This window comes from Mycteria americana, chromosome 5, assembly GCF_035582795.1.
Source record: "Mycteria americana isolate JAX WOST 10 ecotype Jacksonville Zoo and Gardens chromosome 5, USCA_MyAme_1.0, whole genome shotgun sequence".
In the NCBI taxonomy this organism is placed as follows: domain Eukaryota; kingdom Metazoa; phylum Chordata; class Aves; order Ciconiiformes; family Ciconiidae; genus Mycteria; species Mycteria americana.
The window spans coordinates 30,184,708-30,202,922 of NC_134369.1; the positions used below are offsets into that span (position 1 = coordinate 30,184,708).

Consider the following 18,215-nt stretch of genomic DNA (forward strand, 5'->3'; position numbering starts at 1 on the left):
AAGGCTACTAGGATTTATCATGAAGGAGAGTACAGGAATACCAGTGTATGAAAATTAAATATTTACATTGCTGAAGGAGGTTTGTTTTGTGGGTTTTTTTGTTTGTTTGTTTTGTGTGTGTGTTTTTAATCTTGTTCTTTTTTACATCATTAACAACAAAATCTGCATTTTTATACAGATGATGCTCTAAGTACAAGTTCTGAAATAAAAGGCTATGTTGCAAACTGGCCACATGGTATAATTATACTGGTAAATAGCTCCTTGCTAACTGTCTCTGTAGATAAAGCCTTGTAGAGGTGAAATCTTATATTAGGATTTTTTCCCATTTATTGCGAAGAAAGTTCCTTTGTAAAGATAATTCAAAGGCTCAGGAATGATGTAAATGAAGCTGTTTGTAGTGAGGTGAAAGTAAGGTGGAGTGTGCTACCTTGGTGGAGTGTGCTACCGTGTGGAGGTGGAGGTCATTGGGAGACCAACGTAAGTAACTGCAGAAGGTCTTGGCAACTGCATGTTAGAACGATGCTGATAAATGTAAAAGCTTTCTAAATGGCAGTTGATTAAATGACAGGTAAAGGGATTGACTTACCTGGAAAGATGAAAATGATATTTTACAAATGTTAATTAAAAGCTATTACTACATTCAGGTCAATTTATGAATGCCAAGAGCTGCTAAACGGCTGGAAGTGCACCATTCCTTATTTCTGGAATGCGTAATCCAAAGCAGGCAGATTTATTGAGCAGAGATTGTAAGAATTAATTCTAGCTCTCTGGGAGCTGCCTTTTAAAAAAGGAAAGGAGGAGGGCCTGCCTAGGTTACTGAATCCTTTTTTTTTTCCTTCTGTCAGATCTCTGTTATGATGAAGCTCAATAAAATGTATGAAAAGGGATCACTGCTTGAGACATTTCCTAGCATAAGGAGCATTGTCAAAAATATTTTTCTACTTGAAGCCATTTTGGAACTGATATGATGTTCTTCATGTGACAGTTCAAGTGTTTTTAGGTTGTGGTAGAAGCTATAGTAGCTCGAGTTTATAAGGAGCTTTGGAAGAAAAGTCCAGTGTTGAAACTTCTTCTAAGAGGGTTAATTTGTTCCAGTGTCACTGTCCTTTTCAGAGTATAAGATTCATAGATGCACAATCAGCACGAGCTGGAAGTTTGAGTGGGGTAAGATCAGAGTCTTCCTCCATAAACCTTACTGGTGTGCTAGGCTAGTAGGATCTTTTTAACTGTCCCTTTAACTTGTTAGAAATTGGGGATATGATTAAAAGGAGTGTTATTGCATTTGAGGGTTTTTTGTAGCATCATAAGTTTGTAACAAAGTTATGACTTTCAGATGTTCTTAAATAACAAGGTGGAAAAGTGAAACAAAGGTGAAATAAACATACATCTACGTATGTCTGTGTGTGTATGTGTGTTTATATATTAAAAATCATAGAATGATTTGGGTTGAAAGGGACCTTAAAGATCATCTAGTTCCAGCCCCCTTTCAATGGGCAGGGGCACCTTCCACTAGGCTGGATTGCTGAAAGCCCCATCCAACCTGGCCTTGAACACTTCCAGGGACAGGGCATCCACAACTTCTCTGGGCAACCTGTTCCAGTGCCTCACCACCCTCATAGTGAAGAATTTCTTCCTCATAGCTAATCTAAATCAACCCTCTTTCAGTTTAAAGCCATTACTCCTTGTCCTATCACTACATGCCCTTGTAAGAAGTCCCTCTCCAGCTTTCTTGTAGGCCCCTTCAGGTATTGGAAGGCTGCAATAAGGTCTCCCCGGAGCCTTCTCTTCTCCAGGCTGAACAACCCCAACTCACTCAGCCTGTCTTCATAGGAGAGATGCTCCATCCCTCTGATCATCGTGGCCCTCCTCTGGACTTGCTCCAACAGGTCCATGTCCTTCTTATGTTGGGGACCCCAGAGCTGAATGCAGTGTTCCAGGTAGGGTCTCATGAGAGCAGAGTAGAAGGGGAGAATAGCTTCCCTCCACCTGCTGGTCATGCTTCTTTGATGCAGCCCAGGATACGGTTGGCTTTCTGAGATGCAAGTGCACGTTGCTGGGTCACGTTGAGCTTCTCATCAACCAACACCCCCAAGTCCTCCTCCTCAGGGCTGCTCTCAACCCATTCTCTGCCCAGCCTGTATTTGTGCTTGGGATTGCCCCAATCCATGTGCAGGGCCCGGCACTTGGCCTTGTTGAACTTCATGAGGTTTGCCCACCTCTCAAGCCTGTCCAGGTCCCTCTGGATGGCATCCCTTCCCTCCAACGTGTCGACTGCACCACTCAGCTTGGTGTTGTCGGGAAGCCTGCTGAGGGTGCACTCAATCCCACTGTCCATGTTGCCAACAAAGATGTTAAACAGGGCCAGTCCCAATACCAGCCCCTGAGCAAAATATATATACCTCCTTAAGACCAAGCTGTCTTCAGTGATGTCTTGGTTTTTTGTTTTTTTTTTTGTTTTTTAAACTTCATGATCTGAAGAATTTATTTTTAAGAGCATTTGTATGTGTTAGTTTTGTTTCTGCATCTACTGTCTGTAATGGTGCTATATTTGAATAATCTAGGTCAGGAGTGAGGCAGGGAGAACATTTTCTGAAGTTCCCTCAGATTTAGAATGAATATTCTGACGTAGACTGCAGCAGTCTTTCTCAGTGGCCTTGCTGAACTTCTCTAAGGTCAGCTTGGCTGTTCAGTCATTCTCCACAGTTTCCATATGTACTGAGCTCAGAAAACAATCTGCAGAGGACTCCAACAAAGCCATTATCAACGAACACCTATATTAATTTTTTTTTAAAATAGAAATACTCAAAAAGATGCTTGCAAACTGCATATATAAAGCATCACAAGGGTGTTTGGTAGATACATCTCTAGAAAAAAAAAATCTAAGCTGCTAGAAGGTTACGGGAAAGAGACCCTCAGGCCAAATGTTGCCTGTGAGTTGAAAGCTAAAGTGGAATGGAAGCAACCAAAAGTTGGTGTCTGCTACCAGCGTTGCCTTCAGCTCAAGGATTGGTGGTATGTATGCCACCGTAGATATCACCAAGGAAATTAATGACACCAATCAGGTAACCCCTTTAAAATGTGTCTACTGGCTGAGACATTTAGAGGTGTGAGCTGCAATAATGTCAGTGAACATCCTGGCTATCAGCATCAAGGCAAGGTTGATGAGTGGTGTCAGTACTTCTGAAATGTTAGGAAGCTTGGGGGTCTGCACTGCGGTATAGTGCTCTTGTGGCTGTCTTGGGGAACTGGGTTGAGACATTCTCCAGTTGATGTTCTTGTGATTTTTTTTTTTTTTTTTTAAATTTACTTCCTTAGAAGATACTGAAATGGGAGAGGGTGAAGAGAAGCAGCCTTTGTGTAAAAAATTTACATGTTGTCCATAAATACAATCAGCTGGATTGGATATCTGGCTGTAGCTGAGGACACTGTGCTATGTAGTAGCTTGCTCTTTAGTACTCATGATGCCATTTAGAGCAAGATACCTGAACTTTAGTAATGCTAGCAAAACATTTCCTTCCCTCAGTTCCACTTCTTGCTGGCCAGCCAGCAGCCCTGGGTGCCTAGAGAATGCACTACCTCTCGATGACATGGTTGTTGGATGAGACAGAAGCTGTTTGGTTCTGGTTTTTGCACTGCAGCATTTCTCCCACTCAGTGCCTTGTTCTGTGGCGGTCATGTGTGGCAGCATAGCCTTTCCTCCTCTGAACCATCTGCTCCAGTAAATGGGGTCCAGTCACCTCAGAGATTGTGTTAATTTAATTCCTGTGGTGTTGTGAAATATAGCCTACTGTCCTGTGGACGCAAACTTGGTTTAAGAATTACTGGATAACCTCTATCTGTGTTTTGCCACTCCTTTGTTAGAAGCACAGGTGAGAAATAAACGGACTAGGCAGCCTGCTCTGACTGGCATGTGTTTAGCTGGCTGGTAGACTAACTTTAGTCAGGGGCTGGTTTATAGTTGCATTCAATAACTGAATGAACTGAAGGGATATGCTTAATGTTAACCATCGTTTCTTATGCTGCTTTGCACCCTTCTCCTCCCTCCAGGACAGCTAAGTCTCTTATGGTGGCTCTCAGCTCTGGTTCTGATTTGTGTCATAACTGTATTCCGAAGACAGATACAGCCTGACAAATAGAATTTTTTTTTTTGCCCTGCATGCACTCCTCCGCAAAGATTAAATCCTTAGCCTATTGTTTGAATATGTTTCTCCCCTGCCCTTTTGTATTTTATCCCTCTCACCTTTCTCTCTGTGTATCAGATGTAAGCTTCTTGTCTTCTCTTTGGAAATCTTTTTCACAGTCTATCCAGTCTACATACCATGTGCTGTCAAGAAGCTGAATCTGGCATCACGTCATCCATTATGGCCGGTCTTTATTGCCTACTCTTTCTTGTTCTTCTAACAGGCATCGTTGTGTTTTTTCTTGTGATGTGCTGCATAATTTGAGAAGACTAAATGTCTGCAAAACTCATTCTTCATATCCTTCTGTAAAACTCTGCCTTGGTGTGATATTAGCAAAGAAAAAAGTTTCAGTGCTTACAGTGCTGGACTGCTGAGACCAGTGTTCATATTTTCCAATGTTGCCTTGTTTCCATGTTCCTTTCTTTCTCTATGTGCACATATTATGCTGTAGACTTATTTTTAGGCATACACAGAGGCTTTGGCTTATGGAAAAGGCCAAAGAAGAGAACAGCTCCTCATTTATGAGTGCACTGCTGTAATGCCTTGCTTTTTTATACTTGGCCTATTAAGTCTTCAGGGGAGTAGAGAGAAGTGCTGTGTTTGTACAGCGAAGCCTTCTATGTTATATAAGCATGAACAGCTTTAGCTCATCAAACAGTGCATAAAAGATCCGGGAGGAATCCAAAACAAACTGAGTGTGTGGTTCCCCTTACCCTTTTGCTGCTTATTGATTAAGTTTTTAGACCCCTGAGCCTGTAGTCTGTCTGCTAAACTTGCCTCTTTACCAAGATGGTGGCCTAGTAGGGTACAGGGAGCTTACCTTGGGGAAGATGCTCTCTCTTTGTGTCTACGTGACTTCTAATTCCTTCTTTCTTGCCACCTTCCCTTTTGCTTATATGCCCTGAATGTATGGCGGAATGGGTCCTTGATGGGCATCTGTAGCCGAAACAACATTAATACAATCTATCCCTTGAAGAATTAGTACATTTCTTTAGGGAGCAGTCCCTAGAAATACTATTAAATGAAGTTTTCCATTGAAAGATGACTTTAGGGATAGTAGCAGAGCACTTTAGCAGACCTGATCTGATTGTTTGCTGCTCATGCTGTTGTGAATGTGAAACTTATCCATATATAAGCAAAATCTTATTCCCACTACATTCCCATAGAATCAGCACAGCTCTGAAGGGAGAAAAAATGAAGTCTTCTAACAATCATATTATCAGAGATGATTATGGAGTTGCATTTTTGTCGCTGGTTGTAGTGTAACACAGTGAAACTGTGTGGTATTGGTCACTATAAACATATCCTTAAGAGTCTTCATGGCTGACTGTGAGGTCCACTGTAAAACGAATTTAGCTTGAAACTCTGTTCTGAAGATAGGTAGCATTCTTACAAGGCAGACAGACCACCTCTCTTTGTGATTGCAAATGAGTATATTTTCATCTCTAGACTATCCCCTGGAATTCACTGTTCATTTGAGGTTTTTTGTTTTATTTTTCCTTGTTTAAAGCTGTTCACACTTTCATTTGTAGATTAAAAATTAGGGCTGCTCTCTCCATTATCAGTCTCTTGCCCATGGTGCCTTTGCAGGAAATGAGATTGTATTTTCATGACCCTGGGAAGTACGTGTCTGGTAACTTGAATTGAATTAAAAAGAACAAAATCAAACACATGTATGGAAGGGAGGAGGAGGAGCTAGAAGTTAAAGGAATAGACATCTTAATGTCTAATTAACTGGGGGGGGATTGTTGTCATCTCCCCTGCTCCCCCCAAATTAGAGTTCAAGTCTAATCCAAATAAGGCTAAATAAATGATTATTCAAGCATCTGAGTGTCTGGACTTTAATCCTGAGTGTGTCAAAGAAAGCATGTGCTAGGAGCTGTGGATATATGCAGGGTAGGAAAAGAGTGTGTTTTTACCTGTCTAGCATCAAGGAAGGGGGGTAATATTAGCACATGATAGCTGATGCAAACAAAGGCCAAGTTATGCATGAGAGTGAATTAAGAGTTAATTGCAGAGGAAGGTTTTCCTTTCAGGTGGGATGCAAGGCTTTTAACATTCCTCTTATTGTACATCTAGTGGATCTGATGAAATTGCCACTATATGAAATCCCTACCATTTGGATTACAAAGTAGTTAAACAAAGCTGTTGAACCTTTGTTTTTCTCCTGCTTGATACTTTATGGTGCTCCTATTAAGTACCCTCAAAACAGCAGCACCTTCCTTCAATGTTTATTTGAACACTGCTGCTGCTTGGCATTGCAAGCAGACTTTACATTGGGAGTGGGCTTGGTTCTTATCAGGGATGCTTGCTGGGGTTAGTTGTATGAACTGGTAATAAATGAAACAATGGGCTCCAAAGAATCCTGAGAAGCAAACTTCTCTGCTGTGGATGAGTTTTTTGTCTATAGGTACTGTGCAGTGCTTCTGTTTGCACAACAAGGGAATCATGTGGGAGTGTAGCGTATAAAGGGAAAATTACTTCTACTTGCTTTCTTTATTTACTCTGTCTTACTCATGGATAAAATGCAAACAGCCAATTTTGTGACACGCTCTTACTGTCCTGGCACTTGGAGCTCAAAAGGAAAAATAGGACTGGCTGTCATTCCGTACTTGTGTAATGAGCATCTGTATATTTCTCTCTTGCTCAGGTTGTCTCCTGCTGCATATTATGCTCAGAGGATGATCCAGTATCTTTCCCGGAGGGACAGTATTCGACAACGCTCTATGCGATATCAACAAAACCGTCTCCGCTCTTCCTCCTCCTCTTCTTCCACTTCAGAGAACTCAAGCCCATCTGTAGAGGGAAACGATCTGGAATTTGAAGATTTTGAGTAAGTGTGCATGCTGCCTGGCCCTCTTGCTTGAGCCTGTTGTGAGCACAAGACTGCTTTGTGGCTTCCTACTGTTTACCAATCAAAGACATCTCAGGCTTCCTGTAGGAACAGGTTAAGTCAAGTCATTCAATCAATAATTAGAGCAGTGATTACTACAAATGGGTCTTGTCACGGCTGTTATGAAAACTAAGGATGCTTTAGGCTACCTTCAACACGTCAGGCTATCTCAACCAGATTTAAAAGACTGGTTAAATAAAGAAAAGGAGAATATTTTTCTCCCATGGAACAGATGGGGAGCCAAGAGTTTATTAGAGCCTTCAAATCTTAAGACAGAACAGGAACCGCTAAGAGGCTTTGCAGGACTTAGTTCTTTGGTCTAGGGCTGTATGAGACAGCCAAACACGATCTCTTACTTTTACTTGCTCTATCTGTACAACTTTGTCAAATTAGCTGAAGTTCCTGGGATTGTTTTTTGGAAGACTTGGTGATTGTGAATCTGTGTTAAGTTAAGGCTTAGTTTCCTATAAGGAGAGCAAATGGCCTCTTGTGTCAAAGTGAGGAATGACTCTGCATCCAAACCTTAGAAGAGCACTCCTGTAAGCCACTGTATTTCCTTCTGAGTGGTTCTCCTGACAAACTTTTAAAGTCTGCTCTCCAGTATCTGCTTTTGGACTTGTAGTGATACCCAGTGTAATCCCACAAAAAAAATTTATTGCAAACCCTTTCCAATAAATGGAAGTATAGTAATGAATTGTTTAGATGGCATGGAGACCAAAAGCTCAGGAATTTAGATTAAAATCTATTTTAGCAGAAAAGAGAATATGACCTTTCTAGTCTGTCTTCAGTAATTTCCTTTTAAATATGAGATTTTCCCTGAGTACTTTAAGTATTTAACTGATTTTTTTCCTCCTCTGTGTATATTGTGATTAAAATATCGGATGATTCTGAGCAGAGTCATAGGAGTAGTCTACAGTGGTAGTGTAGTAGGGAGGTGTGTTTGATGGAAGCTGTGAACTCCTCAAAAATCTGGGCTTTTATGTTGCTGCTGCCAGCAGAGGATGCTGTCAACTTTGCTACTATCGTAACTTTCATGTTCACCTACATGCAGTGGTACATGTTAAAGCTCCATGTCCTTTGTGTCAGGGTGAAGTCCCTTTATGAAGGACACTGGTAACACTAACTATTCCCCGAAAAGCAAGATATTAATCCCCTTCTGATGTTTTAAGTGGTAGTAGACTTTTTTTCCTTAGAAAGTTGTTCTGTGAAGCTGTCATTTCATGCTCCAGCAATTAAATATTCAGAAGTACAGTGTGAGTGAATGTCTCCCCCTGTCATTGTGGCCGTGTTTGTGTAAGATGTAAATGAGGGGAGATAACACAGAAGAGTCACTGCCTAGCTTTTCTCAAGCAGCTTTGTGGTCTGGAAGAGCAGAAATATGGTGGCTGCTGGGCCCATTTTGTGAGGTGGGTGCATTGCAAAGACCTTAATATTTCCATTATTCCATTTCATTTGTCTGGGGTTGCTTGCTCTGCTGGGAAAAGAAAAGATGGTAACTTCTTCATTCACAGAGCCAGGCAAAATGCTTGCAGAGAAGTGTGTTCCCCTGCAGATAATATTCACACAGTAAGAGCACCCAGTCAGGGAAGCAATTCAATCAGCCATGCTAAGGTTGTCTTTCATTTCATACTGAGCAAAAAGAAGTGTTTATTCCTTACTGTGCAGTGGCTGAATTTATTTGTTTGAATATTTCATATTGAATTTTGGTCTGTGCATTCCAGACATGCTATCTTTTTCCTTCTCTGCTTCATTATTTCTCCTGGCTGATTAGAGGGAGCTGCTGTGCAGGGGTCCTTAGAGCTGGAACTTGTCTCATGACTCATTTGATTTCTTCTGCTGACACTTCACAATGAAATCTCTTATTCAGAGTTCTTGTTTCTCCTTTTGGCTCCTGTATCCCTCCTTCTTTGCTTGCTCACCTGAGCAGAGTCATGTATTTCTTCATGTATTTCTTTCTTGCCCTGATCTAGATGCTCTGGCTTCCCTGCTTCTCCAGATCTGATGTAGGACAGGGAGTTGCTACCGTGTCTAGCTGTCTGCAGCTCATGGTCTTCTCCTGGAATGCAGTGAATGTTTTTTAATGTAAAAGCCATAGCAAATTGCCTTGATGCTTTATCTTTCTAAACTGTAAGATAATTGGTTACTGTAATTGGTAAATATTCTCTCTTCTTTCATTTTCCTAGAGATCAGGAGAAAGATATAAGGGGCATTAAACACCAGTTGGTTTTGCTATGCATAAAGCTCTGGGCAAGGAGCGAGCCCTGTGCTTGTGCAGGGTGCCTGGGAGACAAGCCTTTCTCGGCTCTCATATTTTGTGGGGTTCTGAGTTTTTTTTCTCCTCTAAGATTCATTATTGTATCTTTTCAGCTTTGCTTACCTAATGACCTAGTAAGGGGCATGAAAAACTTGGCCACTGCACTGTTTTTGTGCTCTAAATTTAAGCTAAAGCCTCTCCTCCTGTGTGTCAGTCTAATGGTGTCATTTTCTCCGTGTGGTTTCTCCAGAATCTCATTTGAATTCATTCATAAATACATTTAGTTTGTGATAGCAATAGCAGTAGTGTTGGTCTAAGAATGTGAATTAGAGTGTTTTTTATAGATATTAGTAATATCTTTCTATTACACTAGCTTTTATGGACAGGGGAGGAGGAGGGAGACACAGCTATAACTGTGTTATTTGGTCTAATAAGATGTTATCTCTTTACATGCACTGCCTGTGTTTAACCTGTCACTGTTGTCATCTTACTGCTTATTGAATACAACTGACAAATGTAAACTTAGTCATGTCTGCATGAAAGCATTTAATACAGTTTATAATATATATACAGATTGTAATATTAGGTTATTAACAGATAAATTGATATGAGTGGGTTTTAAGGTTAGCTTTAGCAGAATCCTAAGCTAAAATGAAAAGGCTTCTTGTATTCTGGGATAAGAATCTCTGAATGGAGAATGACATCACTTTAGTCTTCCAGCATAACCGGTAAAAATAGATTCTTTATAGACAAGTCATAGATGTTGAACTTTCTAATTTCAAGGTCTTTTTTGAGTGTCTTATGTTTGGATCACATAGTAAATTTAGATTTTCAAAGCTAAACTACCTTTTCTTTTGAATTCTTCAACAAGTTTGACTGGGTCTCTTCTAGAGATTTCCTTTAGCCTAGAACAGCTCTGATGCTGGAAACTGTGGCTGATGCTTCTAGGACTCCTCAGATAGTGCAAGCTAATTTTTTTCATGTGCAATTCTAAATCTATCACCATAATCAGAATGCGAAGGTGTTTCTGCAGATGAATTCTGGCCATCTATGTCCATTCTTGTCTGCAGTAAGCATTGGAACAAATACACAAATACAGGTTTGTTTTATCTGTCAGACTGAAAAGCAGATATATAGGACAGTGCACCACCTCGCTGTCTGAAAGCCTTGCTCAAATCCTTCACTACAGTTCTATAAAGGCTTTCAAGCCAAGGCTAAAGGTGTGACTGTGGCAGACTCCTCTGTCTGCTTTTGATAGTGGGCTGCCTGGTAGAATATAGATATGAAGGAGCCTGGAGATTACACTCCTTTAATGTCTGCAGCTTTTCCCCTTTCTATCCTCTCCTTTTTCCTTCCTTACGGGAGGATCTGTGCTGGGGGGATCCATTCAGTTGTGCCATTGTCACAGACTAGGAAGGTCTTTATTGTGTCTCTACAACAAGAAGGGCTTTACCTCACAGGCCTGAAATCTTGTTTTGGTGCTTTATTTTTTTAATGTCTTTTGAGACACCACTGAGCACCCAGACAGAGAATATGAGCATTGTAGGTGCTGTTTGACTGAGACCATAATGGGCATTCTAGTTTTGTGGAAGCAGGCTCTTGCTTTGCCGAAATGGTGAATCACTTTATTTGTCAACTTAAAATCCTTTTGTTTAAGGCATGTTCTGGGCCAAGACTTGTGGTTTCTCAGATGGACATCTTGCAGGGATCTCTTTATAAGTGCAGAAGATACATGAGTATCTGCCATGCCTGTCTTCTGCCATTTTTGGTTGCTTTATTGCCATTTTGGTTGCTATATTTATTATCCACCCGAGGGTACTGAAGAAACTGGCAGATGTGCTCACCAAGCCCCTTTCCATCATTTACCAGCAGTCCTGGCTAACTGGGGAGGTCCCTGCTGACTGGAGATTAGCTAATGTGACACCCATCTACAAGATGGGACAGAAGGAGGACCCGGGGAACTACAGGCCTGTCAGCCTGACCTCGGTGCTGGGGAAGCTGATGGAGCAGATCATCCTGAGTGCTATCACACGGCATGTAGAGGATAACCAAGGGATCAAGCCTAGCCAGCATGGGTTGAGGAAAGGCAGGTCCTGCTTGACCAACCTGATCTCCTTCTACAACAAGGTGACCTGCCTAGTGGATGAGGGAAAGGCGGTGGATGTTGTCTATCTAGACTTCAGTAAAGCCTTTGACACAGTTTCCCACAGCATTCTCCTGGAGAAACTGGCTGCTCATGGCTTGGATGAGTGTACTCTTTGCTGGGTTAAGAACTGGCTGGACGGCCGGGCCCAAAGAGTGGTGGTGAATGGAGTTTACTCCGGTTGGTGGCCGGTCACAAGCGGTGTTCCCCAGGGCTCTGTGTTGGGGCCAGTTCTGTTTAGTATCTTTATCAATGATCTGGACAAAGGGATTGAGTGCACCCTCAGTAAGTTTGCAGATGACACCAAGTTGTGTGGGAGTGTTGATCTGCTTGAGGGTAGGAAGGCTCTACAGAGGGACCTGGACAGGCTGGATTGATGGGCTGAGGCCAACTGAATGAGGTTTAACAAGGCCAAGTGCAAGGTCCTGCACTTGGGCCACAGCAACCCCATGCAATGCTACAGGCTTGGGGAAGAGTGGCTGGAAAGCTGCCTGGTGGAAAAGGACCTGTGGGTGTTTGTTGACAGCTGCCTGAATATGAGCCAGCAGTGTGCCCAGGTGGCCAAGAAAGCCAACAGCATCCTGGCTTGTATCAAAAATAGCGTGGCCAGCAGGAGTAGGGAAATGATCATGCCCCTGTACTCAGCACTGGTGAGGCCGCACCTTGAATACTGTGTTCAGTTTTGGGCCCCCCACTACAAGAGAGGCATTGAGGTGCTGGAGCGTGTCCAGAGAAGGGCAACGAAGCCGGTGAAGGGTCTGGAGCAGAAGTCTTATGAGGAGCGGCTGAGGGAGCTGGGACTGTTTAGCCTGGAGAAGCGGAGGCTGAGGGGAGACCTTATCGCTCTCTACAACTACCTGAAAGGAGGTTGTAGAGAGGTGGGTGTTGGTCTCTTCTCCCAGGTAACAAGTGATAGGAGAAGAGGAAATGGCCTCAAGTTGCGCCAGGGGAGGTTTAGACTGGATATTGGGAAATTTTACTTCACTGAAAGGGTTATCAAGCACTGGAACAGGCTGCCCAGGGAAGTGGTTGAGTCGCCATCCCTGGAGGTGTTTAAAAGACGTTTGGATGAGGTGCTTAGGGACATGGTGTAGTGGTGGTCTTGGTAGTGTTAGGTTTACGGTTGGACTAGATGATCTTAGAGGTCTTTTCCAACCTATACGATTCTGTGATTGACACTGTCACGGCAAGAACTGCCAAATATAAGTTCCTCCAATAGCCTCTTGCCTTAAAAGGTTCTAAGATCGCAACCTGCCAGCTGACTGCCACTGCATTAATGCTGTAAGTATCACTTCCAGTTTCTTGAATATGATTTTCATTTATTTCGAAGAATAGTATGGTAGATTCTTTTTGGCCTCTTCCATAGGTGAAGCGTTTGGTTTGGGAGTCTGTTTTGTGACATAGTCGGTGCTCCACTTCAAGCTGGCATTTTGGTTTAACTTTTTTATGTATTAAGGACAAGAGTGCATGGCTGATTAGACATTCATGTGAGATATCCAGGAAATCACCCTTCTTTTGGAATGTCTTCATTTAAAACATCTTTTCTTGTTAGCTTCTTTAAGAACCTTGACTTGTGCATTGGTACCTGAAAATATTAATTAGGAACTGTTTGGAATCAATTGTGTCTTAACTAACATTATTATGAGAGAGAGAAGGGGAGACAATGGCTGTGGCAGTGTGGTTACTCAGTGGTGTGCAGTTGGGTAGCAGGTTTGGTTTGGAATTCTGTTCTCCCTATTACTTCTCAAGTGGAATGGTGGAAGTGGGTTTCAGGGAGGGAGTTGTGTGGCATGGTGAGAATAAGCATGTGGTTTGCTTAATGACTGAGACAGATTTTGGAAAGCTTGAGTGAGGGGAGAGAGAGGTTGGAGAATACCACATACTGAAATAACTTCTTTCCTACCCGTGTGAAGGAATTCCATGCTCATGTTTAAATCCAGTCTCTACCTCGACTCTATATCATTGTCTGCTAGAGACACAGCAATGGGAGCACTAATCTGCTGAAATGCATTCAATTCACAATGCACCTGCTGTTTTCTCTTAGCACGCCAGCTACTAAGAGCACACGGGTAGAACTCGGACTCTTTGTACAGCCAGTCTTGGTCTTTATTGCTGTCCTTCGCAGCTGTTCACTGTGTATTCGTGTATTTCAGAGTGGGTTTTTGCTTCCTGTGACAACCTTCAACTTCTGCAAAAGAAACTCCGTCAAACACGAGACAGGTTTTCTTGGCAGCAGAAAGGAGAGATTGGAATGGCTAAAGTTTTTTTGCGACTTGAAATAAGTATAGAGCTTTTTGATCTACAGCTCCAGAACAGTGAGACAAGTTCTGTCATTGTGGAGAGAGAGGCGTAGGGAATCCCAGAGGTGAGGAGAGAGGTTTACTCTGTAGGGTGACTATACCTTAAGCTGACACCTCAGGATGGATGGCATGCCAAGTGATAAGTTCTGATAGGGTGTAGTGAAGGTAGGTAAGAGAGATGACTTGATCGATGGTAGCCTTTTGGTGTAGTGGTAGAAGGGTACTGTATCTGAACTGCCAGGTTTCTAAAAGCATTTAGGCTGGTTTCTGGTTTTTTTTGGTTGGTTGGTTGTTTTTTCACTTTTTTCCTTATCATCCTGATGCTTACATCTGAGGTTAACAGAAGACATGGTAGGAGATGTGAAAATCTATATGGGCTCTTCACGTCACTTAAATGCCAATGGAAATGGATTTTTAGAATCCCTGACACACCAGTATCCTGCAGAAAAAGCAGTGATTTCCTTCTGGAAGTCTTAGATGGGACAGTTTGTTATCTGTCTCTCTTAGTTGAGCAGCTACAAATAATATTCTTGTTAGTAATTTGTTATTTGAGTTCAGATAAAGGTATTAAAAGCAGGATTGCTATTTGTTGTATGTACCTGCCTTTGTTGTTTTCTTCCCAGAGCCCTTTTATCTGTGGTTTTGATGCTGTTTCCTCTGCTTCTCTTTCTTGGCTCACATGGCTCTGCCTCATTGTTTTTGATGAAGATGGACCTTCTCAAAACTGGCTTTCAAGGCAGACCTGAATTTTGTGGAACTTGGTGGTCACTTTGTGTTGGTTTTTTCCTCTCTGTTATAGGTTTCTGGAGCAGTTAGCATTGGGATGTTGCTTCCAGATACATAGAAATTTATGTTAATTTTATTCATCATCTTAAACACAGTTGCAGGCTAAGAATGCTATCAAGTCCTGGGTGAATGGGAATGTCTTTGAACTTCATTTTTCAAGGATTAGTGAGAGTCTTAGCTTGGCTTGTGATCTACTCATAGTAGCCTGCAGCTTCATTTTCCCTATTCTTTTTATCTTTATCTTTTGTGACAGTCTTTTATATTCCCCTTATCTTGGTCTTAATGTCTAATAATACTGCCTGGATGCAGTGACAGGCAATGACTATTTCCTTGCAGCAGTACTGCAGGATATTGCTAACCTCTCCAGCATAATGTTGTTTTACCATTAAGTCACATTCCAACAAGGCAAGTGTCTTCATAGCAGCGTGGTGAAAGAATGAGTGCCTTTTGAAAGATGACAGTTGCCAGAAAAGCTCACATCATACTCCATACTGTTGGTTGCCTGGGCTTGTAGAAACAGTTTTGATATCAAGATGGTACCCTTCATCCATCTGAGTTTTTCTGCTACTTATGAGCTGTGTTCATTTTTTTCCTTTTGCTTTTATTTTGTGTCTGTGAAACTCAAGTCAAACTAGGTCACCTAGTAGATTATGTCTGGTGTTAATGAGAGTGATTAGGAAGCAAGCTGTTATTAGTTTGCTGCTGGCCACACAGAACAGGCAGTGGTTAGTGTACTTCAAGCGTGTAGGTCTAACAGATTAGGGTTGTTGTGCTGTTATGTTTTCATTTCTGTTTCCCTTGGAAGAGCAGTAGCATAATAGAACAATATATTTTTAAAAAAAATTTAAAAAGACAAAAGAAAAAGTTGGTTCTTACTTTTGACACTTTATTCCAATATTGAAGCCTGATGGGGCAGCTCTTTGTATGTTTGTGCTGCGAACTGTGTTCAACGAGCACCAGTTGTGAAGTTTCCAAGTGATTTGAATTAGCCATAGTGATGTTTTTCCTAGTCATGCTTATGTTTGGATGAATGTTGAAAACGGCTAACTAAGGGGTCTCAGAGGAAGGGTGATTGTAGTGCTGGATGCCCTGTTTTTTATAAAACACTGAATACAGTGGTTTCCTTAATACTCATATACCAGGTCAAGACTGGGGAGTAGGGTTTCTCTACCTTCGTCTGGCCTCTGAGGTTTCTGTTTTCTAATGACTCACCGTAGCTATGGAGTGTGTCAGTCTTAGTCTAAAAGGTCTCATCAGTTTGTGAGCCCACCACACAGGTGATTAAAATAGAGACAACTGGATACTGTGCCTAGATAAGAGTGAGTGCTTCATTCTGGTTCCAAATCAGTCTTTCTCTGAAGCAATTAATCCTTGGCATTTAACAGGCAAGTGCTGCTGTTTCTCTTGACCAGGTGATAAATCCTCTCTTACGTGATGCTTCTCTGAAACACTTGATCTTCTGAAGTGCCATTTTTAATCTTGTAAATACATTTTCCCCTGAACAGCCCTCTGAGAGGTAATCAAGGCTGGGGGGTTTGTTTCCCTCTGGTCAGGAGAGCCATTAGTAACTCAGCAGTCTGCTGTTTTATAGGAAGTTTTAGCTGATAAATAGATACGTGTTCTCCCTGGTGTTTCCTTGAAAAAGCTGCTAGTGAAAGACTGTCATTTTAGCCTTCAATTGAACATAGGAAGATGGAAATGCACCATGTCTTGGGTGACTTAACCTAACTTCTTTATCAATTACCATATTAAGTAGCTATGTTAAAAGTCTATTCTTCAATTTTTTTTGGCTTCCAGTGTTATACTTGGGAGTTTGCTCCATGGTCCTAATAAGTTTAGTGCCAGGAAAGGCTTTTCACGTAGCAGATGCTTCTTTTTGCTTAAATTTTCTTGTTTCTTGTTGTCTCCTTCTGTTCTGCCTTAGGTACTTCTCCTTCAGTAATGGTCATATCCTTCAAAGATGGGTACATAGATTTATACCTTTCATTTTTAGCAGATCATGTATATTCTTTTAAATTGGTGTTTTCGTTAGTTTAATGTCTGTGGATGTCAATACTTTACCCTTTTTGATAGGACAAGTGCTCCTGACTTGCTTATTTGTATCTACTTGTGGAAAAAAGTCTCTGCTCAGAGATAAGTCAATTGTTTTGAATCTTTTCTCTTAAACATAATCCTGGTTTTAGGTAAGATATCCTTGTCCTCAGAGCCATAAGTAGGGTGGTCCCCTTTTCCTGGGTTGAGTTTACAACTTCTCCAAGACTTAAGGACTGTGAGTAAAGTAGCATATACTGGATGGAACCTGTATTTTTTTATTAACAGACTAGTCCTACTGATCCAGGAGATGTTATTCCAGCTACTGTGTGTCTCTGCAGAGTTACAACCAACTTGCAGTGTGGCTTTTCCTTTTGTCTTCTAGGATACCTGTATCTCACTGAAATATTCAGAATGTCAAGGTTTTATTTATTTCATGTTTACCTCTCTGAAAGGCTTATTTTCTAGAAACACTCCCAGTTTTCCCTAACTTCATTTGTAGGAGATGCTGAGGATCTTGTAGGATCAGACAGAGGAAGAACTAAAGTTTCAACGTCTTCTGGTATTTGCTGCTCCTCTCCGTTGTAAAGCTAGTAGTTAACTTTCTGTCATGGTGTTCCCAACACTGTATGTCCCTTACTCATCAGGATGGTGCTGGAAACTGATCAACATGTTCTTAGAATCACCAGCAAACATAATGTTCCACTCACCACCTTTTTTCCTACTTCTGTAACCTTTGTGAAACATAGTACACCCTTTATCTTGTAGTCCTATGCAGCTCTTGTGAGTACACCCTTCCCAGGATATATGTCATCTGTTTCCATCTAAATCAACAGTGAATCCTGTGAAGTGAAATGCAAGATTTCAGGATCTGTTTCTTCTTTAGTATGGCCAGTTTAATATGACATCCTCCAGGTACCCTCTTTAGAGGCAGACTTGACCAACCTCTAAAGCCAAGTAAGTCTGCATTTTCTGGTAACCTCCTGATATGATCTTTTTGCTACTCCTGTCCTCCTTGCTTTGTGCTACTCCTGCCCTCTGTGATATCTCCTCTGAAGTAACTTACTGCATTCTGAAAAAATTGATTGCAAGTAAGTGGAGATACTTAATGTTTGAAGTACCAAGAAAATGTTACTGGTTTTTTTGTGTTACATCAAGATGGTGCAACTGAATTCAGTGCCAACCCTTACGGATATTAGTAGATGTCACTTAACCAATTATTTAGCATTTGTATTGTATGTAAGTTGTCTAACCTCTGCAATCAAAATTGATTTAGCATTTTAAATTGGATCGCATGAAACATGATAAAATGCTGAAAATATGAAACAATTGGCTTGGTCTGATATAATTTGATTCTTATGAACTTGCATGGCTTACTGGTGCTGGATCTGATAATTAAATGGCTTTTCAAAATGGTCATTGTTGACCTGATTCTACTGGCAGTATAGTCAGTGGGAGTTTTAATTTTGACTACAATGGGAACAGTTAGACAAACAGATTGCATTAGAAATCCCATGCTGTGTGTTTAATTTCACTTCCTGATACAACAATCTCTAAATATTAAAGAGAATTCTTGCCAAGATAGAAAAGCAGAACATAGCTTTTTTCCTTTCTGACAGTCTTGACT

The 18,215-nt window shown here is 41.4% G+C and overlaps 1 protein-coding gene across 5 annotated transcripts in view; it reads left to right on the plus strand.

Moving 5' to 3' along the window:
- AMBRA1 (autophagy and beclin 1 regulator 1) overlaps positions 1-18,215 on the plus strand; it is a 136,259-nt gene that overhangs the window by 33,963 nt on the left and 84,081 nt on the right. For all 5 annotated transcript variants that reach the window (XM_075502676.1, XM_075502675.1, XM_075502679.1 and 2 more), the window contains one exon: positions 6,832-7,014. In XM_075502676.1, the coding sequence (XP_075358791.1) occupies positions 6,832-7,014 (183 nt within the window). The remainder of the gene's footprint in view (positions 1-6,831; positions 7,015-18,215) is intronic.